Source organism: Callionymus lyra, chromosome 7 (genome assembly GCF_982586985.1).
Source record: "Callionymus lyra chromosome 7, fCalLyr1.hap1.1, whole genome shotgun sequence".
Lineage (NCBI taxonomy): Eukaryota > Metazoa > Chordata > Actinopteri > Syngnathiformes > Callionymidae > Callionymus > Callionymus lyra.
In genome coordinates this window covers 21,642,098-21,662,747 of record NC_141824.1, presented here as the reverse complement: position 1 = coordinate 21,662,747, position 20,650 = coordinate 21,642,098, and the positions used below count along the sequence as shown (strand labels likewise).

At 42.8% G+C, this 20,650-nt stretch overlaps 2 protein-coding genes across 2 annotated transcripts; both read left to right on the top strand.

Moving 5' to 3' along the window:
- Positions 1–824: 824 nt before the first annotated feature.
- On the top strand, positions 825–6,664 carry timm50 (translocase of inner mitochondrial membrane 50 homolog (S. cerevisiae)). The gene is made up of 11 exons (XM_087796243.1): positions 825–1,037; positions 1,404–1,554; positions 3,673–3,704; positions 3,866–3,887; positions 4,113–4,171; positions 4,241–4,360; positions 4,437–4,541; positions 5,644–5,742; positions 5,816–5,972; positions 6,040–6,146; positions 6,212–6,664. Exons 1-11 carry the CDS (start codon positions 831–833, stop codon positions 6,305–6,307), a joined length of 1,155 nt encoding a protein of 384 aa, XP_087652369.1. The 5' UTR covers positions 825–830; the 3' UTR covers positions 6,308–6,664.
- A 2,856-nt stretch (positions 6,665–9,520) lies between these two features.
- On the top strand, positions 9,521–19,984 carry LOC148075638 (delta-like protein C). The gene is made up of 10 exons (XM_087795586.1): positions 9,521–9,659; positions 9,769–10,017; positions 10,087–10,147; positions 10,231–10,491; positions 10,637–10,828; positions 10,913–11,082; positions 11,585–11,801; positions 18,553–19,210; positions 19,287–19,353; positions 19,466–19,984. The coding sequence occupies exons 1-10, from the start codon at positions 9,624–9,626 to the stop codon at positions 19,469–19,471; spliced, it is 1,917 nt and encodes a 638-aa protein (XP_087651712.1). The 5' UTR covers positions 9,521–9,623; the 3' UTR covers positions 19,472–19,984.
- Positions 19,985–20,650: the final 666 nt, after the last annotated feature.

The following is a 20,650-nucleotide window of genomic DNA, read 5'->3' as shown; positions in this document are numbered from 1 at the left end:
GTTCTGAATACAACCCTATGTCTAATTTAAATTTACAGTAACGTCACATCAGAATCAGAAACTTGAATTGTAAACACAACACAGCAGTTAAAGAATGAAATAAGATAACACAGTAAGAGGCAATAGAAAAACTGAATCAAGAACCAACATATTTACTCTATCATAAAAACATTAAAACTTTGTCGCAACACATTCATTCATTCATTCATTGACAACCGGGGTCGGGGACGCGTGGAGACTGGAGCCTATCCCAGAGTCATAGGGCGATAGGCAGGGTACACCCTGGACAGGATGCCAGTCTGTCTCGGGGCACACACAAAGACAGACATTGTTATCAGTTTTATCTTGGTCTTTAAAATGTATACTTTATTGAATATTGTTTGGATTGTTTAAGCGCTTGGTGACCCTGGTCTGGAAAAGCGCTATACAAATAAGAATTACTTACTTACTTACTTACAACCATTCACACACACTCTCTTACCTAAGGACAATTTCCCAAAGTTCTCAATTAAACTCTGTATGTTTTTGGACTGTTGGAGGAAACCGGAGTAAACCCACGCAACACGAAAAAAATACTTAAAACAATTGGGGCAATACCAGTAAGGTATATAATAAAGAATGTAATAAATGCGTGCTGCTGCCTGTTATTGATCTGTAGTATTGTTTTCTCAAGTTGTTTCGTCATATGTGAAAAATAATAAAGAGTAGTTTGGTTTTTTTTTTAAGTTTACGCCCATTTGACGTCAACCCTGTCACTCAAACGCATTGACCAATCGTACGCCCTCGTCCTCCTCACTCACACGCCCCGGTATACTGAGCCTAATTCCAACATGGCGGCTCCGTCAGTTGTCATGTGTGTCCGCGCCCGTGGCCTCCTGCGCCTCCTTTCCCCGTCCTTCTCCTCTGTCCTCGCGGGCCCCTCACTCAAACATTCCCCTCTCCTCGTAGGGACCCTACGGAAGCTGTCCACGGACCCTCCTCCACCGGCGGCAGGGCCCGGCCTCGCTCAGGCCATCCTACAGGAGCGTCTGCAGCAGGTTAGTTCCATCCTTGGCGTGTCCTCCACGTTTCTCTGAGATAAACCTGAATTACGAGTGTTTGTCGCTGAACTGAAGGGAAGACCCTTCGTGTGAAGAACAGCCTCGTTTATAACGACACGCTGATGTTATCTGGGTCGTCAGGCTGGACTAGTTGTAACCTGTTCAGAGGGGTCCTCATGTCTGGACGCCCGGTGACCTCTAATGGTCCTTGTCTGACCTTCCATGGAAAAGTGTGTCATCTCGCTGCTGTTTTTTTTCCTTGACGTTCATGTATGTCCTTGACATATGCGTGGACCTCCTCCTCAGCCGCCTGTCATAACTCTGGGGCCTCCTCTTGACTTCTTCACTCACTGTTCCTTCCAGGCATCTTCTGGAGACTCAGGGTCCGAGCAGAATGAGGAGCAGGCTGGTGACAAGAAGCAGAAGGAGAACACGGCGTATGCCAAGAAGATCCTCCTCAGGTTGGCCGGCCTGATGGGTCTGGGTGGAGCGGTTTCTGTGGTGTACATCTTTGGTGAGTGATGGTGGGGGGGGTCTTTATTTGGTTGACCTTCTTTTAGACGATGGAGGGTAAAGTTCAAGATCACAAAAATGTGCCGTATTTTCCGCACTATTAGGCGCACCTTCAATGAATGGCATATTTTAGAAGTGTTTTCATAAATAGGTTGCACCGGATTATAAGGCGCATAGAATAAAAGATACAGTCAAACATTGACTGGGGTTGCGTTATGCGTCCACTAGATAAAGCTGTGCTAAAGGGAATGTCAACAAAACAGTCCGATAAAGTCAAACGTTATTAAGCGTGCTGACAACTCCGTTCACTCCCATGGTAACGATGTTCAAATGATGTTTAAAAGGCTTCAAGCAGCAGCGCGTGAGACTGGTGTTGTGAGCAGACCGTAAAGTTGAGCGCGTGTATGACAGCTAGAGCGCGCATGACATGTTGAACGCACGTGTATGACTGGTTGAGAGCGCAGCAGAGTGATTTTTGACAACCAGACGCACTCGCTAAAACCGGTGGCAGTAATATCACGCCATAGCCGTCCGCCATGATGTGACTTGCGTCGTTAATCCCACCCTGTGATGACGTAATGAATTAATTCCGCCCACGGCGTGTCGGCTCAGTCGACGCAGAGTCATGAAGGTGTTTGTACACAAGTCACCCACCAGGTAATGTTCATATATAAGGCGCTCTGGATTATAAGGCGCACTGTCATTTTTTGAGAAAATTAAAGGCTTTTAAGTGCGCCTTATAGTGCGGAAAATACAGTACAGTACTAGAAAAAAGTAGGGCAAAAAAATAAAAAAGACGTAGAGAAGTAGGCTGTGTACATTTTATGTAGGGAAATGTCTAGATTTGAATATACATTTAAAAAATTGTTCTAGACGAAACGGTTACGACCAAATCTTAAAGGGCAACTAATGTGTTGAGTGTCTCTTGTAGACAGAAGCTCTGGGAGCGGTCGCAATATTTACCCGGCGTACTTCCTGTTTATAGTTAGTCTTTCAACGTCTGCCGCAAACAAACGTAAAATAAATAATTGTTCTCGTCTCGCTTCAATACAAGGTGGACGTCACACAAGAGCAGCATGGAGGTATATGGATGATTTTAAGCATCTTTTTTGGAAGAGGTTCGTCCATGGACACCAGTCGCTTTCAATGAACATACATTTTTGCCTATAACTCTAAAAAGAAACAGATTACTCTAAAAATAATCCCAACCCTTAGTCGACATGAGAGTAGAAAATTAGTGATGTTTAAATTTTGGCTCAACCATCACTGTAACTTATGTAACTGATGTGCTAGGGCACTTTTTTAGTTTCCTTGATTACCGAGTTGGTTTAAAAGAAATCTATTTAAATTATATTTTAGAATTTTGTTTTCATTAGCTGTGATGAGAAAACAAGGACACTTGTAAAAATCTAATAATAACATATAATTAGAAATTCTTGGAAGAGAGAATATAACAATGACATCATAATCTTTTTTTACAGTTCCTATTGGTTGTCGCTGAACCATTGACACAGAGATGCCTCCTTGAAATTACTGTAACGCACCAGTAGTCATTAGTCAATGTTTAAGCTGCTGCTGAAGGACTTTATTATTTAGTGTTTACAGGAAACTATCATCTCACTAACCGTGCCGGCGAGCAGGTTCAGAGAATATGTTTCAGTTTTAAGGTGAACCTGCTCTGTAAGTTTCCTTGTGCTTCTTGGAAATCACATTGTCTTTTCACATGAACATGGGTTGTTTTTTTTTAACCGGCCCCACTTGTCTATCAGCCAAATACTAAGTAACCAACAAGTAATCTATTTTGATTTTCCAAGATGGCGGCGCACTACTAGAGCTCCTGGTCTGAACAGAAAATGCCACATTATATGTATTATTTTTAATCATAATTATTCTGTTAATAAATTAATTTTCTCTCTGTCTCTTTTTTATTTTATTTTACTTATTTATATGTATAATATATTATATAAACTGGCTCTTATTATGCTTCTACACTTCAGTCTTGGCCCAAGTAAACTTCTGAAATTATATTTGAGCAATAATCCGTGTGGAAGTGGGTGAAGACCCTCAACTGAGTTTGTAAAGTCAGTCCAGGGCAGGCTAACATGGTTTTCTGTTTCAGGGTCGAACTCTGTTGATGAACAAGGAAACAAGGTAAACACACAAACGCTCACAATCAAACAGACGCACACCTAAAACATTGATGACCTGAATATTGTTATCGTACGTGTGGTACAAAATAAACGATTATAATTTTTTTTTTTTTTATGGTGGTTGATGTCAAGATGACTTTTTAATTTTCTCTGTTTTGACAGATTCCAGATGAATTTGATGGAGGTAAGTTTGACTTTGATTTTTGTCATTAAAGATGTGTTTCCTATGTGTCAAAAGTGTCAGTTTAACATTAGGTAACGCAGGTTAACGTTGAAAGGTCTGCCCCCAGTGGTCACTCCCTCTTAAAGGGGTCTGATCGCTGAGATGTAGACCTGCAAGGATCACCTGGTGTGAAGGTCTTAGCTCTGGACTAGTCTACATGCTGACTTAGTGCTGCTCTGTTTTCAGACCCTGTTGTCATTAAAGAGCTCAGAAGAACTTACCAATACTTCAAAGACTACAGACAAGTGAGTCCTCGCAGCTTCTTCCCCTCAGTGAAGCAATGATTAATGTGTGTGTGTGTGTGTGTGTGTCAGATGATCATAGAGCCCACCAGTCCAAAGCTTCTCCCAGACCCGCTGAAGGAACCGTACTACCAGCCTCCCTATACTCTGGTGCTGGAGCTGACGGATGTGTTGTTGCACCCAGAGTGGTCGGTGAGTACAACAACAACAACACACACACACATGCTGCTGCGGGTCTGTTGGACTCATATGTCTGTTCTTCGTTCAGTTATCGACAGGCTGGCGCTTTAAGAAACGTCCCGGTATCGACTTCCTGTTCCAGCAGCTCACGCCGTACTACGAGATCGTGATATTCACGGCAGAGACGGGCATGGTACGACTCACGCACACAAACACAAAGTTCTGTGTGAGATCTGAGCGTTGTGTTTCCGCTGAAGTATGTAATGCAAGAATACTGTTTTTTCCGGACTAATTGGACACTTGGATCTAAAGTTTCTCAAATATAGACGTGTGCAATATAATCTGGTGCGCCTTGTGTAATAACTGTGGTTGCGCTTGCTAATCTTGAACCGGATTTATGTGGTACAGTGTTCATAAATATTTCATAATGTATTATATCTTAGTATGACTTGCATTTTTATTCCATGAGGCACTGTGTTCAGGAGCCAGAATAATACCGCAGAGCCTTAATATACAGGGCTCCTTATGTTCATTGATAATGGACCTTATAGTCTAAAAATATGGTAATGCTAACACTTTTGTAGTGATGCTAGCTGGTCAACAATACCCAAAACGGTGACCTGCAATCTTGTACATGTTTTATTAGCAAGTAAGTTGAAAATGACAAACTATAAAGACGCTTGAAGGACAAAAATTAGCGACTAGCCTCAAATAATGATTGGTAAGAATTCAGCTATATGTTAAATACCACGATATTGGGGTAACAATACCATATATCGTGAGATATAGCAAAACTCTACGAAAGAGGATATATTTGTAGTATTGTCGAGTACTTGACTCTGACATTACAGAATTCACAGACCACATGACTCTTGACAAAGTCGTAACTGCTTTTGTTTTGAAACCAAAATATGTCCAAAGATCATCAAAAAAGCTGCTGGAGTCAAATGTATCCTCTTGTCCTCAGTCATGCCCAAGATCTTGTGGTATTACATTTTTCCTTTAGCTGTGATTGGCATAATGACTGCTGCCATCTAGAGGCCAGAAGTTGTATTGCAGAAGATTATTTACTTTATAAAAACTTGAGGTGTAAACCGTAAAATAACTGTTAATAATAAATTTGATTTATTATTTTAATATTGACACAGTGTTGTTAAATGTCGATATAGTATGAAATCGTGATTTTTACGTTCATATGTTCATCTGTCTACTGTATAGTGTCATCTCAGTGACGAGAGTAAGGATCTGTCAGTGTCTCGTCATTGTGTTGACCTCTCATCCGTCTCTCCTCACAGACCGCATATCCTCTGATCGACAGCATCGATCCTCAGGGATTTGTCATGTATCGCCTCTTCAGAGACGCCACACGATACATGGAAGGACACCACGTCAAGGTACGTGCGAGCCTCCGGTCGTCAGTGGTTTATTGACGTCGGGTCGGTTGACTGTGACATTTATGCTCTTCAGGATGTTTCTTGTCTAAACCGTGAAACCAGTCGGATCGTGGTGGTGGACTGCAAGCGCCAGGCTTTCTCGCTGCAGCCCTTCAACGGTCTGGCCCTGAAAAAATGGGACGGGAACTCTGAAGACCGGACCTTGTACGACCTTGCTAACCTTTTGAAAAGTAAGACCCTGACATGCAGGAAGTGTCGACTGAAGTTCCTAAAAAAAAAAAAATGTCTTTATTATAGCCATCGCAGTTAGCGGCGTGGATGATGTCCGGACTGTCCTGGAGAACTATGCGTTGGAAGAAGATCCGATCGAAGCCTTCAAGAGGCGGCAGGCTCAGCTGGCGCAGGTACGGAGGGTTGCCAGTTAAATCTCCAGCGTTGCTTCTGGCTCTGATGATGTTTGTGCTTGAAGGAGGAGGAACAGCGCTTGTCAGAAGGTGCACTTCAGAAGAAGCAAGGTCTCTCTCTGAGCTCCATCACCTCCAGACTGTGGCGTACCAAACAGTGAGCCGTGCACGCCGACAGCTCCACGAGTCTCGGGCCGGCCGGTTGGAGCGAGCGGACCAGGACACCCGGCAGCACACGGCGGTGCTGTGCAAGGACTCGGCTTGTTTTGGATGCCGATTCCAGTTTGTGTTTTCTGGATTTAAGATCTGACCTGGTCTTGCCGCTGCGCCCCTTCCTTCCCTCCCTCCTGTTGCCTGAGAACTGAACAAAGTCGTCGGTGAAGTCCTGTTCACCAGGTCCTCCAGCAGACCAAAGAAGCTGCTCCTTATGCGTCGACTCACGTTCATCGACGCGCCGTAACGGATCATATAATGTCGTTTTATCTGTTGCACCGTGACGGAGTAAAGAGTTGAATCTGTGTGCGTCTGTTCATGTCTGGTCGTTCACTCGTCGTTTTTTTCTCGAGGGGTTGAAGAAGGTGCGAACGTGGGAGCAGCCGATTTTTTACGAGTCCATTTGTCTTTAACTTCAGATGTTCACGGCAGGAAACCCGATTTCACGCCTCCACACACTCCTCACACCTCCACACACTCCGCCAGTCACCATTGTTCCCGCTTGTGCTGCTTTCACACGTGCGCCGGCTCGAATGAGAAGAGACGCTCTCAGGGTTCTCGAGTGCAGGGGCCGGCAGGTGTTGGACGGAACCAAGACCCTCCAGCGTCATGAGTACGGTCTGAAAAGGGCAGAAATGTCTTCCAAGTGAAGGTAAAGCTAATGGACTGAACTCACTGAAGGCTTAAGCTATAGAAGTGAATTTGTTTTGTTTCTTTAGGTTAGGTGGAACTTTATTGAAATCGTTTTTTTTCCAAATTATCCACAGCAAATACAGCAATTTTTCATAAAAAATAATCAAAATAAGAACAAAGAGAAATAAAGAGAAAGAACAAGATGATACAATATAAGTCTAAAACTTTATCATAATCTTTATCATTCAATTAAAAACAAAACATATCCAGTTGATTAAAGCAACTTTTGGGGGATTTATTAAGATGACAAATGTACTATCCATCATATGAGTCAAACACACAATTTTTTTTAATCGTTTTATTTATTTTTATTAAATGTGACTACTTGTTCTTTAAATAATAAAATACTAATTTTCCTCGATTAAAAAAAAAACAACCTCTGAAGTTCACTTCTGGTCTGGTTCACCATAAAAACATCTGTCCCAGATTATAAAAAATAATCTTATTTTAAATAAAGCTGTAAAAGAATAGAATCACGTTGTTTCTGTTTATATCGAGTTGATTTCACTTTAGTATCACTATATTTCCAATACATGAATTGAATCATCAGTTGTGATCTTAAGTTTAATGGTGGAAGCTTTGGTTTGCGTCTTAATTTCAAAACTTTATTTTTAAATTAATGATTAAACGTCGAGTTACAATTAATATCTGCTTGATTTAATTTTTCCAACATACCTTTGTTTATCGTGTTTAATTGTAGAAGGTACATGACTAAATTAAATTAAAAAAAAATAAAGAGAGAAATGGTTCGATTAGTAAAGTTTGTTTCCAGAAGACTCTCTGGTGACAGTGGACCATGTCTCCTGGTCTTCTTCTCTGCGGGGGCCTCAGCCTGGTCTCCTGAGCACCAGCTGACTACAGGTGATGTTTCCCGCACCTCCAGGCCGTTTGTTCTCGTGCGCATGTGCATGTGTGAACTCTGACGCCCGGCGAGCTCCGGTCTCACCTCCGCAGACTTTCCCACGCGACCCTCGCGCCAACACCCCCGCGCGCGACCCCCATCCCACTCTGGTCCCACGACACGCGACCGAAGGCTCGTGCCGACGCGGGGGGAGTGGGGGGGGGGGCACGCGCCATTGAGCGACGATACACAACGATACATAAAAAACCGGTTTATCGCGTCAGATCTTCTTTCACTTTCATGTGTGACGTGACGTCAGAACATACTTGCGTGCACAACAATAAACACAGACCTATGACCGTGTGCGCGTGCTAATGAAGTATGGCTCGTGCTCTAGGGGGAGACACGCGACTTTTTTTTGCAGGCGTGTGCGTCTCCGTGCGTTATGCCTGTCGCGATTGCCGTGGACAAAAACACTAACATTATGTATGCGTGGAATAGAGTCTTCACGATATCCTTTTAGGTCATTACATTGTATTTACAAAATAATAGAGTATTATCATCTGTAGAACATGAATCCTACATTGTATATATTTATCACAATGTATCCCAATCAGAAACTATTATTTTAACACAGTAATAGGTTAGAAAATCCAAAAATAATATGAATAATAATAAAAATAAATAGTGGAGTGCCAATAGTGTCTACTTAAGCTATAGATAATACGCCAAAAATAAATAAAACAACCAAACCAAATTTAAAACATCGAGATCCTACGTGATATACATTAAATTAATACATGCATTCATTTCTATATGTTGTTTATATTGGTGCTATTTCCCCCCAGTCTTTCTACACAATATTGTTTCTATCTAAATGTAAGTATTTCCTTCGTCTCTATGGCTTCAACAGTAGTTTTTTTTAAATATATATATATATATATATTGTTTATTTTTATCTACCTCTTCTACTTTTTAACAGAAGCTGCGAAAAAAGCCATGTATGTAAACTGCTCTTGAATTTTGAACAGTGTTTATCTACTTCCTTATCTTCATGTGTTGTTTTTAACGAAATCTTAGTCACTTTCTTTGCTTATGTATTTATACCAAATTTTGTCCAACATAAATGGACCGTTACATAAGCTTTTGTGTATCCAGGAGGGATATTATTGGACAATTCCACAAGATGTGTGCGTGACTTAAGTTCTTGTTTTTGCATAATCTTCAACAAATGTGTTGTTTCTTATAATTAAAAAATCTGAGGTACTTCGTTAGAAAACAGTGGGCAAAATCAAAGAAAAAAAATACCTTTAGGTTACAAAACTATAAGTCAAATAATAAAATAAATAAGTCAAACTAGAAAAATAATTGCTATTATATTCAATATATATATATTTTGTCATAAAAAAGGTATTTGTATCCAATTGCCAAACATGTATTTTTGATGATGTGTTCATGTTTCTTCAGACAAGTTAAGTCGAGTTGAAAGTTATTTTATAACCTCGCACGCGTCAGTGAGATGTTTCGCTTTGACTCTCAACCCCCACCCACTGCCACCCCCTCCTCCCCCCCGCCACCGGTCTGGGCGGGTATAAAAAGGTGCGTGGAAGTGTGCGAGAGAGAACTCTTACTACACCAGTCCAGAGTCCAACTGCGGACCTGGAAACACTCTCGCCTGCGGAACCAAAGACTGTTGGATTTGATTTTGATTTGTTTGAGTGACACGAACCATGACGAGTTTGTTGCTCCTGCTCTTGGTTCCCACGGTGAGTCTCAGGGATGGACTTCTGCTGAGACCTTCATGCAGGACCTCCAGTCATAGATCCTTGTCAATCATGTCCGTGGATCTGACTCTAGACTCTTCCCCTCCAACAGGCTCTTTCCTCCGGAGTGTTCGAGTTAAACATCGAGTCCTTCTCCAGCTCCAGGGGCCTCCTGTGTCCCCCCGGGACCCGGGACTGTCGCGTCTTCTTCCGAGTCTGCCTCAAGCACTCGCAGGACGTGATCGACCCGGAGCCGCCGTGCACGTACGGGGATCAAGTGAGCGAGGTGGTCCGCGCGCAATCCGAGTCCCCCGTGAGCGTCCGGGGCCCCATCTCGGTCCCCCTGCAGTTCAAGCTGCCGGTGAGTTGAGAGGTTAAAACCTTCTTGGACCCAAGGGGTGGACCTTTCTGATGCACTTTCTCTTTGCAGGATTCCTTCTCTCTTATCGTGGAAGCGTGGCTCGCGGACTCTCCCGGACCCGGTTCGACAGGTAGGAGGCGTTTTGACATTCACCGCTTGGTGGCGCTGTTTCTGTTTAAAGAGTAACATGTGTATGTTCTCGTCTCGTGTCAGAGAACAAGGAGAACCTGATCAGCCGCTCGGCGACCCGCCACACGCTCCGGGTGGGCGCAGGATGGACCCGCAACAGGACCCGAGGGGGAGCGGGGGGTGAGCTGAGGTACTCCCACCGGGTCCTGTGCAACGAGTACTACCACGGGGAGTCCTGCTCCACCTACTGCCGACCCCGCAACGACACCTTCGGGCATTACACCTGCGACCAGCAGGGGGCCCGACTGTGCCTGGAGGGCTGGAGGGGGGACTACTGTACAGAGCGTGAGTCACAATCTTGACCCCCCACGCACCCCCCCAAAATTTTTTTTTAAAAATAGCTGTACTCTAATGGAAGAATTTTTTATTTACATAGTTTGTGTTTACAAGAAAGTACTTTGTTTATAAATACTCGAAATTTTTTCTCCAGCCATCTGTGCTCCGGGCTGCAGCGACGAGCACGGGCTCTGCGAGCTGCCGGGTCAGTGCGCGTGTCGCCAGGGTTGGACCGGCGAGCGCTGCGACCTGTGCGCGCGACACCCCGGGTGCGTGCACGGGACCTGCCAGCTACCCTGGCAGTGCAACTGCAAGGAGGGCTGGGGTGGGCTGTACTGCGACCAAGGTGGGCGACTCTTCGTTGCGCTTGCACGTGTGTATGTGTGATTACAAGTGTCTTCATCAAATATTGTTGTGTGTGTGCTTGCAGACCTCAACTACTGCACCAACCACAGGCCGTGCCAGAACCAGGCTGCGTGCACCAACACCGGTCAGGGCAGCTACACATGCACGTGCACGCCCGGGTTCAGCGGGAAAGACTGCGACGTGGAAAACAACGAGTGCGACAGTAACCCGTGCCAGAGCGGAGGCAGCTGCAGCGTGAGTTTGCACAGTGGAATCCAACAATTATTATAATAATTAATATTGTAATATTGTGGACTGAAGATAAAGCTGTGTTTTTTATTTCTTAAAAACATTGCTTTGTTGGACGTTCCAAATTGTAGAGTAACGCACTACAAAGAAATACAATTAATTAAAAATAAAAAATAAATGATCAATATAATAAAAACAAAACATAAAGACACAAAAAGGTCTGTTCCAAAAAAAATAAATACATGGTTTCACTTTGCTTGGACCAAAGTTCCACACGCATGCCACTTGGTTCCAAAAAATAAAAAGACAAATTACAAATTCTAAGCTTGTTTTTCTAACAAACAAAAAAAAATGAATCTGCTACTTAAAACTGAATCATGTTTAATCCAGGTAGGCTTTAGATTCTTCCAGGAATATTTCACAATTACTTCCTATTTTAAGTGGCTGCAGGATATTTATTTAAAATACACGATCTAGGATTTGGACTGAAGGTATGGTTGCTGTGCAGGATCAGCTCAACGACTACACGTGCAAGTGTCCTCCGGGCTTCTACGGGAAGAACTGCGAGGTCAGCGCCATGACCTGTGCCGACGACCCCTGTTTTAATGGCGGAACCTGCCAGGAGAGCGAGACCGGCGGTTACCGGTGCCACTGCCCGTCCGGTTTCACCGGGTCCAACTGTGAGAAGAAGGTGGACCGCTGCAGCAGCAACCCCTGTGCTAATGGTGCGTACGAAAATGTAATGTTGTGAGAGATGAAAGTTGTATTAAACAAACGTTTTATTTGTAAAGTCAACTGCTTCATGTAGTTCCTGGAGTTTAATTGGTGGTACTTTTCCCTGCAGACATGAGGGCCTTTAAGGTTAAGTCAAGATTTACATTTGTTGATCCAGTTAAAACTTGACAGGAGTGTTGAAGTTAGTTGAAATGAATATGAGGTTATGTTGCTCCGTATTGTTGTTGTTTACTCTCTCTTGATTATGTTTTCTCTTTCTTGAGGTCATATATTCTTATATTTTGTAGTTTATGTTCTCTTGATGTTTACTATTTTTAATCTTTCTACTAGCTCTCATTTACTCTCTCTTGATGTTGTTTACTCCCGTCTTGATGCTGTTTATTAACTCTTAATATTGTTTACTTGCTCTTAATACTGTCCACTAGCTCTCATTTACCGTCTTTTAACGTTGTTTACTCACGTCTTGATGCTGTTTTTTAGCTCTTAATATTGTTCACTAGCTCTTGTTTACTCTCTTCTAATGTTGTTTACTCTCCTCTTAATATTGTTTACTAGCTCTTGTTTACTCTCTTCTAATGTTGTTTACTCTCCTCTTAATAGTGTTTACTAGCGCTTACTATAATTTACCAGCACCTGGCGTTGTTTACTATCTCTATTTTATATAGTAGCTCTCAAAGTCGTTTAGTCTTTAATTCTGTTGTCTACTTTTTATTGATGTGTCTACTCCACTCTTGATGTCTGTTAACTAGCTCTTATTATGTTTACTAGCTCTTGTTTACACTCTTTTAATGTTGTTTACTCCCATCTTGATGCTGTTTACTAGCTCTTAATATTGTTTACTAGCGCTTAATATTGTCTACTAGCTGTTGTTTACTCTCTTCTAACGTTGTTTACTTCTGTCCTGATGCTGTTTACTAGCTCTTAATATTGTTTATTAGCTCTTAATATTGTCTACTAGCTCTTGTTTACCCTCTTAATGTTGTTTACTCCTCACTTGATGCTGTTTATTAGCTCTTAACATTATTAACTAGCTCTTAATATTGTCTACTAGCTCTTGTTTACTCTTTTAATGTTGTTTACTCCCGTCTTGATGCCGTTTATTAGCTCTTAATACTGTTTGCTAGCTCTTAATATTGTCTTCTATCTCTTGTTTATCTCTTAATGTTGTTTACTCCTGACTTGATGCTGTTTATTAGCTCTTAATATTGTCTACAAGCTCTTGTTTATCTCTTATTGTTGTTTACTCCTGACTTGATGCTGTTTACTAGCTCTTAATAGTGTCTACTAGCTCTTGTTTATCTCTTATTGTTGTTTACTCCTGACTTGATGCTGTTTACTAGCTCTTAATATTGTTTACTAGCTCTTGATTACTCTCTTCTAATGTTGTTTACTCCCGTATTGATGCTGTTTATTAGCTCTTAATACTGTTTGCTAGCTCTTAATATTGTCTTCTATCTCTTGTTTATCTCTTAATGTTGTTTACTCCTGACTTGATGCCGTATATTAGCTCTTAATACTGTTTGCTAGCTCTTAATACTGTCTACTAGCTCTTTTTTACCCTCTTATTTATGTTTACTCCTGACTTGATGCTGTTTATTAGCTCTTAATATTGTTTACTAGCTCTTAATATTGTCTACTAGCTCTTGTTTATCTCTTATTGTTGTTTACTCCTGACTTGATGCTGTTTACTAGCTCTTAATATTGTTTACTAGCTCTTGATTACTCTCTTCTAATGTTGTTTACTCTCTTCTTGATGCTGTTTATTAGCTCTTAATATTGATTACTAGCTCTTAATATTGTCTTCTAGCTGTTGTTTACCCTCTTAATGTTGTTTACTCCCATCTTGATACTGTTTATTAGCTCTTAATATTGTTTACTAGCTCTTAATGTTGTCTACTAGCTCTTGATTACTCTCTTCTAATGTTGTTTACTCCCATCTTGATGCTGTTTATTAGCTCTTAATAGGGTTACTAACTCTTGTTTACTCTCTTTTAATATGGTTTACTAGCTCTTGTTTACACTCTTTTGACATTGTTTAATACCTCCTGATGTTATTTATTGGCTCCTATTTATTCTCTTTTAATGTTGTTTACTAGCTGTTGAAATTGTTTATTATCTATTGTTCAGGCTCGTTTACTGTTGTTTTCCTTCCTCTTGTTGTTGTTTACTAGCCCTTAATAGTTTTTACTAGCTCTTACTAGGTTGTTCAATTTCACTTTAAATTACTGCTCCATATAAATGTGACTGAAGTAATAGTTAATCCCTTCACTTTTTTTTGTGTTTCTGCTTGTGTTGTTATCTATAAATAGTTTGTAGTGAGTCATGTAAATTCTTTAGAGATTTGTGCTCAGTGAACTTGTGTGTGTTTGGTGGTGAGTTGTTTATTGTGTGTAGCGTGAAGTAAGTTGTGTAGTAAGTTTTCTATCTCTAGCGTGTAGTAAGTAATGTGTTTAGTGTGTTGTATGTGAAGGCTGTAGTGAGCTATTTTTGTTTATTTATGTGTAGAGTAAGTTGTGTGTAGTAAGCTATTTCTGTATATTGAATCATGTAGTGAGTTCTGTGTGTATGTGTTCAGTAACTTGCTTGTGTAGTAGGTTACGTGTAAAGTGAGTTGTATAATAACCAGTGTCTCAAGTAGTTGTGTAGTGAGTTTTGTGTGTGAAGTGAGACGTTACGTGAGTCGTTTGTGTAGTAGAAGTTAGTATGTAGCGATTTTTGTATTAACCAGTGTCTCAAGTTGTGGTGTCCCAAGTTGTGTAGTGAGTTGTGCGTGTAGTGAGATGTTACGTGAGTTGTTTGTGTAGTAGTAGTCGGTATATAGCGATTTGTGTATTAAGCAGTGTCTCAAGTTGTGGTGTCACATTATGTGTAGTGAGTTGTGTGTGTAGTGAGTAAGGTGCCAGAATAGGTGCCTTGGTGCTTGGTTGTGTTTATATTCCTTATTTTGCGTCTTAGCTTATTTCATTATTTTATTGTGTACTGATGCCACAGCAACACATGTTGTGTTTAATACACTGGCAATGAAAGTTTGTGATTATAATGTAATATTTGTGTAGTGTTGTCGGTGTGATTGTTTAAAGCCACTGACACAATCGATGGTGGAAGTTGTCATTATCTGCATAGTGTTGCCAAACGAACTGGATTTTTCAAGACCATTGGTTGATCCTGAAGAACCAGACTCTGTATCCACCTGAAGGAAATGTGTTCTGGTCCGAGTCTCTCAGACCTTTTGGTGAACCATGAACAGTCTTCGATTCTTTTGATCCCAAGGCCTCCAGACTGACACGATGTTGGGACAAACATCCCTTAAGTCCTAAAGTTCTAGCAGTTGAGTGTTGGTATCAAAGGTTTATCGCTTCTAAGTGGTCAAACGTTCAGAACCAGATTCGGATCCAGAAAGAGTTTTTTTGGCACAAGATAGGACTTCCTAGACTCTGAGAACACGAAGGTGTCTCAGTGGACATTCAAAAAGAATCAGTTGTTGTTTTCGTAAAACACCAGCAGCAGTTTTCTGGTGGGTCCACATTGACCCACCAACAGTTGAGGTTCAGTTGTGCTGCAGAATCTTCTGAGGGCCCCTGGAGGCAGACTGGTCAGACCTTTGAAACTTTGAAGGAACCTTCAGAGCTGGTGTTTAATTAATAATTGACTGGTTAAACTACAGTCCAGCTGGACTCCCTGATAAATCCTGCAGTTATGACATCAGATTGCATATAGACTCTCATCAGAAGTCACTGTCAGAAAAACAATTCAGTCTTCTGTGCCCGTCTTCATGTCAGGTCCACCATAACACCCTGATCTCCCTCTATCATATCCTACATAAAGTCTTTTATTGTGTCTTGTTACCTTTTTTGTTTTCTTATTTCTGTTCTTACCCGTTGTTTTGTCCTCGTAAATGCCCTTTTGTTATCTCCTTATTTATGTCCTCATTTATATTCCTAGGTCTGTCCTTGTAAATATATATTTTTATAGCCTCAATCATCTCCTCGTTCACGTCCATCATGTCCTCATTTATGCCCTCATTCATGATCCTAGGTTTGACCTAGAACATGTCCATTTGTATGTCCTCAATCATAATCTCAATTATGTCCTTTAATTCCCTCAATCCTCTTCTAAGTTATTTTCTAGAATATTGTCCCTTTATGTCCTCAATCATCTCCTCATTCATGTGCTTCATGTCTTCATTCATGTTCTTAGTTTTGTCCTAAAAAATGTCCCTTTTATGTCCTCAATCATCTCCTCATTCATGTGCTTCATGTCTTCATTCATGTTCTTAGTTTTGTCCTAGAACATGTCCCTTTTATGTCCTCAAACATTTTATAATTTATGTTCACGCCCTCAATCGTCTCCTTGTCCATGTCCTTCATGCCCTTATGCATGTTCTTAGCCAAACCTTGTATATTTACTTTTGCAAGTCCCTAATTATGTCTTAATTTAGGTTCTAGTACATGTCACTTTTTATGTCCTCAATCATCTTCTCTTTCATGTCCTTTATGTTCACATCTATGCCATCTACCATCTCATTGGTTTTGTCCTCTATTATCCCCATTGAGGTCGTCCTCTATCAACTCATTGATCATGTCCTTCATGTACTCATGTATGCCACCCATTGTGTCCTTAGTTCTTTTTTGTTCATGTCCTTAATCATCTCCCTGTCCATGTCCTCAACCATCTCCTTGTCCATGTCCTCAATCGTCTTCTTGTCCATGGTCTTGATCATCTCCTAGTCCCTGTCTTCAATCGATTCCCCTGTCCATGTCCTCAATCGTCTTCCTGTCCATTTCCTTAATCCACTCCCTGTCCATGTCCTCAATCGTCTCCCTGTCCATGTCCTCAATTGTCTCTTTGTCCATGTCCTCAATCGTCTTCCTGTCCATGTCCTCAATCGTCTCCCTGTCCATGTCCTCAATTGTCTCTTTGTCCATGTCCTCAATCGTCTTCCTGTCCATGTCCTCAATCGTCTCTTTGTCCGTGTCCTCAATCGTCTCTTTGTCCATGTCCTCAATCATCTCCCTGTCCGTGTCCTCAATCGTCTCATTGTCCCATTTGTGGTCGTCTTCCTTGTCTCCTTTTGGTAAACGCTGAGATTTTACTTTTTCCCCTCTCTTATGTGTTGTTGTGTTTGTGTGCATTCTCATCAGATAAAGTGTTGAAAAAACTTCTTGTCACGAAGGTATTTCTTATCAGCTCTTCCTGGAAACATGTTGTTCCTTGTCGTTTCCGCTAGAACAATCCCCCTGTAACCTGCCCCCCTTCCCCAACCCAGACTAGGGCAACTGCTTCAGGCTCAAGATCCCTTCCTGACCAAGTGAAAATGAAACAACAATGTTTATATAAAGTCCACAGAAGGGTGTCACGAATATCCACAGGATAAACAGGAAGATAACAAGGAAAGGAGATAACAGGAGTATGGCAGAAGATATCGAGGGGTAAAGGTTAAACTTGGAGGAGAGGACAGAGATGGAAGAAGAAAGATGAGGAAAGAGAAAAACTGGACAATTTAAGGAGAATGAGGAGGAGGAGTATAGGCAGAAAGGATGAAGGAGACGAATGAGGAGGACTAAGGAGTGAAATGAGAAGAAGCCCTAAGCGAAAAGGAATAAGGGGGAGGAGTAAGGAAAGAAGTACTAATAAGAGATGATAAATGAGAGGAATGAGTAAGACGAACGAGGTGGACCAAGAGGAGAATAAAGAGGAGTAAGAGATGAAAAGGTGAAAGAGTAAGAGGAGAGAAAAACAGAGGAGTAAGAAGAGAGGAATGAGGAAGAGGAGGAGAGGAATGAGTGGAGTAGAAAAGAGCAAATACTGGGGAGGAATAGAGGGGAGGGGTAATGAGAGAGGAGAGAAATATGTGAGATGAGGAAGAGGAGAGAAAAAAATGGGGGTTAGCGAAAAGGAATGACAAGGAGATGAATGAGCGGAGTAGGAGGAATACAGGGAATGGGTAAGAGGGGGAGAAATGTGTGAGAGGAGTAGGAGGAGAGAAATAAGGAGGGGTAAGCGAAAAGGAATGAGGACAAAGAGTAAGAGGAGAGGAACAAGAGGGAGTAAGATGGAGGAACGAGGAGTAAGGGGAGAGGAGAGAAGAGTTATGAGGGAGACGATGAAGGAGTAAGGGAAGAGGAATGAGGAGTAAGAGAGAGGGGATGGAGGAGTAAAGGAGGAGGAATGAGGAGTAAGAGTAAGGGAAGAGGAGAGAAGAGTAAGAAAAGAGAAGAAGAGTAAGAAAAGAGACGATGGAGTAAGGGAAGAGGAATGAGGAGTAAGAGAGAGAGGACGGAGGAGTAAGGGAAGAGGAATGAGGAGTAAGAGGAGAGAGGACGGAGGAGTAGGGAAAGAGCAATGAGGAGTAAGGAAGTAAAGGAAGAGGAATGAGGAGTAAGAGAGGATGGAGGAGTAACAGAAGAGGAATGAGGAGTAAGAGGAGAGGATGGAGGAGTAAGGAAATAGCAATGAGGAGTAAGAGGAGAGAATGGAGGAGTAAGGGAAGAGCAATGAGGAGTAAGAGGAGAGGATGGAGGAGTAAGGAAATAGCAATGAGGAGTAAGAGGAGAGGATGGAGGAGTAAGGAAATAGCAATGAGGAGTAAGAGGAGATAATGGAGGAGTAAGGGAAGAGCAATGAGGAGTAAGAAGAGAGGATGGAGGAGTAAGCAATGAAGATGAGACAGAATAACGACTCTAGTCAAGTATGAGAAGAGTTGTGGGCTTCGAAGTCTCTAACCACCACATCTCTCTCCAGGTGGTCAGTGTCGGGACCTCGGCCACCGGGTCACGTGTCGCTGTCGCCCCGGGTTCAGCGGACTCACCTGCGAGACCAACATCGACGACTGCAGCAGGAACCCCTGCCTCAACGCCGGCACCTGCGTGGACGGAGTCAACGGCTTCACGTGCACGTGCACGCTGGGCTACACGGGCAAGGACTGCTCCGTGCGCACCAGTCCGTGCGACCACTTCCCGTGCGAGAACGGCGGCACCTGCTACACCCACTTCTCGGGTCCGGTCTGTCGGTGCCCGCTCGGGTTCATGGGCGCCCGCTGCGAGTACCGGGCCAGGGCGACCGAGGGCCCGCCCGTGACTCCTCAGAGGACGGAGGTCTCGGCGGTGCTGGGCGTGGCGGTCGCGCTGGGACTGGTCACTCTGGCTCTACTGCTGTGCGTCGCCGTCTTCGTCACGAGGCAGCTGCACCGCGGCCACAAGCTCGCCGCCTCGTCGGTCAAGAACGACCTGGAGACGGTGAACAACAGGAGCGCCCTGATGGCTCGGGAGAAGGAGGCGGCCCTCGTCCCCGGGGGCGTCAAGGTGTCCAACAAGGCCAGCGCACTGGAGAGGGACGCGGGGATTTACAGAAACTACAACCTCACGCTGGAGCAGCTGAAAGCCGTCGACAAATTTGACTTGTAAGAATCTAAACAGAGTCGACGTCAAACTGCTCTGCTAGTTCGTCTCACAAACAACTTTTTTTCGTTTTTGCAGTAACAAAGCCGTCGCCTTGTCCTCCGTCCTGGTCAGGCCGGTGGAGTCGTGCACGTTTGCGACCGAGGTGAGAAGTTACGCCTGTAACACGCACTAGGAATCGCACACACACACTGTCGTGACTGATCAACGCACAAAACCTCACACGTGCTCTGACACTTATTCCGTTTCCGTTGCAGGTCTGAAGTCAACTGGCAGGTTTTACCCGACGGTGCTGACAGTCGTGATGAAGAGGAGGAAGAAAAAGAGGAGAGGAGGAAGTGGACGTGAGAACACGTCACATTCATTGCACTTTTTTTTTTTTAAGGGTGAGATTTTTTGTCTGGTGTCTTGTTGTCACGACAATGCAAAGAGCCGCACAATGCAGTAAATCACTCTGACCACACGTGGTCGACCCCGGACACCAGATCCGATCACAGGGTTCTGGTCCGTGGTTCTGGTCTGATTTACGTTCACCAGGCGTCGGTCCCAAAAAATGAGCCCCCACTGAGAATCTTGTACAACATGTCTTTTATCTTTGTTAATTTAAGATGCAATTTGTAAATAATAATAATAATCTTATTTAATGTAAATATTGTTTGTAAGAGGAAATCATATATATATATATATATTTGTATCATGTAATGTGTCCACATTCATGTTATCACTTTTCTACAAAGTATATTTTTGTTCAAATAAAATAAAAAAAATGTAATTACCCTTGACTCATAAACACACAAGTACACACTTGCACACAAAAGCAATTACATTGGCAAGCACTGACAAACACACACAGACACACACAGACACACACAGTCAATCACATACAGCACATTTCCACACACACTCAAAGACACAAGCACAGACTTCAGCACGCAACACACAAGCAATCACACACAAATACAAATACACACAAGCGGTCACAAAAATGCACACAAACACTCAAATACCCACTTAAACACACATGTCACAGATCTTCTCGCACACACACAGACAGACTCACTAGCACTCTCTCGCACACACACACACACACACACACACCGGGTTGAGGAACAGGAAGTGACCAGGGTCAGATGAAAGGCTGCAGCTGTCATCACTTTATCAGTGATGACATGCCCCCCGCCCTTCCCCCGGCGTTCCCCCGCGACCTCCTCCTGGTTCCCGGCTGAGGGAGGAAGCTCGCGCTCGTAAATCTTCACGACTGGAGACGATTTCCTCTTCACTTTAATTTTCTGACATCTTTAAAGATCTGACTTGTGCTTCTGAACTTCTGCATCTGGGACCAGAGGTTTTTGTGCGCGTCGTCGTCTCGATGGACACACACGACTAGATTGGGGGGTCGGATCAGGTCGAGAACACACACTCGTGTGAGCAGTGGGGATCAC